Genomic DNA, 4,911 nt, shown 5'->3' on the forward strand with positions numbered 1-4,911 from the left:
CCCCCCCCCCCCCCAACCCCGTTTTTTGTCTTTTTATTTTTTTCTCTCTCTCTCTCTCTCTCTCTCTCTCTCTCTCTTGCAGGATTACAGGAATAACGGGGGACTCTGCACCACCAGAGCTTCCGAAGAGACGGCCCCCGCTCTACAGTCTCCATTCCCCCCCGTTCCCACCAGCCGCCGGACTTCAACGGTCCCCCATCGCTCCTCCAACCGTCTTTCTACGACCCTCTCTACCCTCCTCGTTTCTTCTTCCCTGCACCCTTTCATCCCTTACCCTTCATCCCTCGGCCCCCATCCTTACATCCCTCGACCCCCATCCCTTCATCAACATTTCTTGTTGGGAAGTCACAAACAGAAACGAAGAGACACAAAACTACCAAAAAGAGACAGAATACGACCACAAAGACACGAAAAACATTCACAAATAAAAGAAAATATAACACATAGACCCAAAACATCTACAAAGAGATGCAAAACAACCAACACAACTACAAAGAGACTTAAAACGTCTACAAAGAGACTTAAAACGTCTACAAAGAGACTTAAAACATCTACAAAGAGATGCAAAACAACCAACACAACTACAAAGAGACTTAAAACGTCTACAAAGAGACTTAAAACATCTACAAAGCGATGCAAAACACCTTAAAAGAGACAGAAAATGTCCAGAAAGGGAGACAAAATGTCTACAAATTGATCCAAAGTGACCAATGAGACAGAAAACAGCTCCAAACAGACACAAAACTACCAATTAGATGTCTTGTTTAATCTGTGGCTGCTGTTGTTTTGTAGGAGGGGTGAGGGCCCGTTACATATCGGTGTCCAGGGGGCCTGTTGTCATATAATCTGCCCGTGCTGAGGGGGAAGTTTTCTCTGTTAACTCGTGTGAACTGACCCTTTACTGACCCTGGGAAGTGAAAGCTCAAATCTCACATGTTTCCATGTACACACATGCGTCACAGGCCACAGACGGAAACCTTTCCTTCAGACGGCCGTGAGGAGTGAGGACTGAGGATTGAGGAGTAGTCTGATCACGGAGGAGTTATAGGGCCTGAAGCAGAGCCACATTTCCGTCGCCTCCCTCTGCAGCACCAGATGTTTGCTCACCGTGTCCACCATGTCCTACTCAGCCCAGTTGACAAACACGGCCACTCCTCCCTCCGTCCGTCCGCCTCATGTGGAGTAACTCATTAACTCCAGCTACCGCCTGAGAAGGTTGTGTGAAGGAGATAACGGCGCTAAGTGGCACCGAACGCCACGGGGAATAAATAACAGAGACTTTATGTTGTTGACTCTGTTAGCTTAAGGGCTAAAACTAAAGTCAACACAGAGTGGAAGAAAGCTGGTTTTCTTCTAGTTCAAAACTTGTGCCCGTGCGTTACATACAGAGGACCTGGAGTCAGGTTGTGATTAGCCTAGCTTAGCATAAAGACTGGAGGCAGGTGGGAACAGCTAGCCTTGCTAACTCTATCCAAATGTCTTTTTAAATACTCACACTAACGTCTCAAGAAACTGCATCATTTATTTATTTGCTGTCTATTTGCAGGTGTTTGGCTCCAGCTGCATTGTGGGATAACGAGGCCTCAGCTGAATGTCCATGTCCACACACACACACACACACACACACACACACACACACACACACACACTCACACTCACAATGTGCACTACAGTGTGATGCAGCCGGGCGGTGGACTCACCGGGCTCTTCTTGTGGCTCTGAGCCGTGAACTCTGGACAGAAGAGCAGGTCGGCGATGGCCAACAGCAACGATTCAGCCAGCGGCCGAGCTTCATCTTCATCGGCGTCTTCGTCCAAACGCTGGAGGATAAACAGACGAGTTAGTGGACGTCACATTCGACATTAAGGACACAATTTACACCCCGTTTGTACAGATTAAAGGTGGATTCAGATCGTAGACAGGCTAGCTGGTTCCCTCTGCTTCCAGTCTTTGTGCTAAGCTAAGCTAACTGGCTGCAGAAACGTATGTACCGTACAGACATTGAAATGGTATCGATCTCCTCATCTAACTCACAGCGAGAAACTGTTTCTTTAAACACGATGCAATCGAAATATAAAATGCAAAGTTTGGTTTAAATCAAAATGTCGTATTTTACTTGGTTTCTTTTCTTCAGTATTTCCAAACTGAATTAACCACAAACGACACATTAGTCTGCTCCATCTGCTGCAGCTCAGCGTTTCACTGCAGGCCAAAGCTTAAATTAAGGGACATTCAATCCCTCTCTAATTCAACCGCTGGCCAGGAGGCGGAGGTGGGGGGGGGGACACAATATGGGCAGTGTTTGGACCGCCGACCAGGTAACCAGAGAAGCAGCAGCCGTCGAGGGGGGAGAGAGGAGGGAGGTTTTTGGACAGTGACCTCGACAGCAGCGGTCTCATTTTACAGCTTCTGCTCTGAGAATCACCATCACTTCTCACCGCTGGTGGATTATCAGAGCAGCTAATCTCAAAGGCCTTAAAATCCTGCTGACAGATTAAACTCTACGAACTGTCTGCTTCCTACATTTCATACTACGTGTATTTAAAAACAAGCAAAGATAAAGACAGAAATAAAGCCTTTTTATTTAAATAACCACTATTCAACAAAAGTCCCAGACAAGTCGGAAAACCAACCGCCGAGCCAACTTGGTTAATGACATCATCTCGAGACGCTCTGTGAAGCTCAACGAGCTGTATTCACAGTTTAAAGCAGACCACACGTCGGCTGGTTTACGAAGATGTATGAACCCCAAAATGAACAGATGCCGAAATAACTACATGATGATTCTGATTTGTAAAAAGTCTGAATTTGTGCTTTTGTCAGGTCTGTCAACAAGGCAACAAGCAAACAACTTTTAAATGATTGTTTTCTGAATGGAGTTTGGCTCAATGTGTGCTAACATTGCTAACATTGTAGTTGCTCCATGAACGCAACTTTGCCAAAAAAATAAAAAGTATATATATATATATATATATATTTATATTTATATATATATATATATATATATATAAATATATAAACACACATGTACTCATCAAAGTCCACTTACTAACCTTATAGTCTTTCCTGAACTTTTAACAGCATCTCACAGTCAGAAGACGATTGAAAGCTCTGGAAAGGGCTAGTAAGAGGACATTGAGTCACTGCGGTGTGGCTCAGTCGGTCACTCCACCACTTCATAAATATCTCAACTGCTATTTAAAGGGATTCATTTGACATTCAGTTCAGACATTCATGATCCCCAGAGGTTGAATCCCACAGACTTTAGTGATAATCTGACTTTTCCTCTAGCGCCACCAGCTGGTCAAATGTTGAATCATTGTGCGATACTTTGGTTCATGACCAATTACTTGCAAAACTAACATTCCCATAATCCTTAGCTTTACTGTGTTTTACTTTTTAGTGCCAGTCAGCAAATGTTAGCATGCTAACGGCTAAACTAAGACGGTGCTAAACATCGGCATGCTAGCATCGTCACTGTGAGTTTTAATCCCCATAATGTTTTTATTCACAGTTTAAACCTTTGGGTGGAGTAAAAATGTTGTTTTTGTGATTTTGGTCTTAAATGTTTCCTTTGTTTTGCTAAAAGATGCGTCAAGATGGTGACGTAATTAGCCACTTTGTTTTCACATTAAACATGAAAATAGCTCTTTAAATGACTTGCTGTCAACTTAAGAGTTCATGAGACTGGAGAAGAAAGAGACAGCCTCGAGGTCTTACAGTAAATACAATATTAACACACACACACACACACACACACACAGGTTGGTTTGTACTTTAACTTGAAGAAACGGGGAGTTATTCCTTCCTCAATGCATTCCTTTCCTATTACCATTCACTCGTTCACCAGCTTCAATGTGAAATAATTAACGAACATAAACATCCTCTGATGCAGTTTAAAGCGTCATAGCTTCTCACTCACTATACACTAAACACTATAATGTTAAACTAAAGACTGTAACAGAGATCTGGTGTCAAGAGTCGTACCCCGGATCTGCCGGCTCCCGGCACCGTGGACCAGAAGAAGCCTCTCCAGTCGGCGTCCTCGAAGATGTAGGGCAGGATGCGCGTGAGCAGCCGGGTGCAGTTCAGGAGAACCTGACGCTCTTTCTCTGAGCGGCAGCCGGAGTCCGCACCCTGAACCAACCGCTCCACAGCCTGAGGGGAGAACCAGAAGACCACTTCAACTGATGCTTTCAAGTCAGACGTCTACACATTTATGATGACGACAATAAAGGCTTTCAATTCTTCTATTCTATTAGCCGTTTCCAGTCTTTATGCTAAGCTAAGCTAACCCCCTCCTGACTGTTGCTTCATATTGAACGTACAGACAAAGGATATTTAAACATTTCAGAAAACTTGTAATACATAAAATAATGTAAGAAATCAACTGGGGAACTTTCATGGTGATATCTATTTTGTACCCTATTCCCCTGATACACAATCAGCTGTACAATAACTTTGCCCAAATATAAAAGTCTGAAACTGGAAACTTTATGACTGAAACCAGGAACTTTCTCATCAGTTATTGTAGTTCAGATCTACAAACTAAAATCAGCTTTTCTCAAATAACCCTTGACCTTTAGATACACTAAGATGTGTGACATTTAAAGTGTGGGAACAACAAACAGCAGCATTCCTTTGGCTCTGACCGTCTCCAGGGTGGAGACACCACATCCCACAGGCCGACCCACCCTCATGAATAAAGGTTACCTTGTAGCAGAGGGTTGCCAGGTTGGACGGAGACTCCTCTCTGACAGCTCTGATCTCGGCGGCCGGCACCAGAGCGAAGACGTCCTGGACGTTGGTGCAGGTGTCGGCCCAGAACTGATCCCAGAAGGCATCGTCTGTGGCTTCTACGGGCTGCAGGAGGGCACACAGTACGTCTGTATATATACACACATGTATATA

At 44.3% G+C, this 4,911-nt stretch overlaps 1 protein-coding gene across 1 annotated transcript in view; it reads right to left on the minus strand.

Annotated features, from left to right (window-relative positions):
- Positions 1-4,904, minus strand: part of hid1b (HID1 domain containing b) — a 12,525-nt gene extending 7,621 nt beyond the window's left edge. The window contains exons 1-4 of the mRNA XM_031842915.1: positions 4,899-4,904; positions 4,714-4,863; positions 3,988-4,158; positions 1,701-1,820 (exon numbers count right to left, since the gene is read on the minus strand). Coding sequence (XP_031698775.1) covers positions 1,701-1,820; positions 3,988-4,158; positions 4,714-4,863; positions 4,899-4,904 — 447 coding nt within the window. The remainder of the gene's footprint in view (positions 1-1,700; positions 1,821-3,987; positions 4,159-4,713; positions 4,864-4,898) is intronic.
- Between the last annotated feature and the right edge of the window lie 7 nt (positions 4,905-4,911).

This window comes from Anarrhichthys ocellatus, unplaced genomic scaffold (genome assembly GCF_004355925.1).
Source record: "Anarrhichthys ocellatus isolate YVR2014 unplaced genomic scaffold, GSC_Weel_1.0 scaffold4, whole genome shotgun sequence".
NCBI lineage: Eukaryota > Metazoa > Chordata > Actinopteri > Perciformes > Anarhichadidae > Anarrhichthys > Anarrhichthys ocellatus.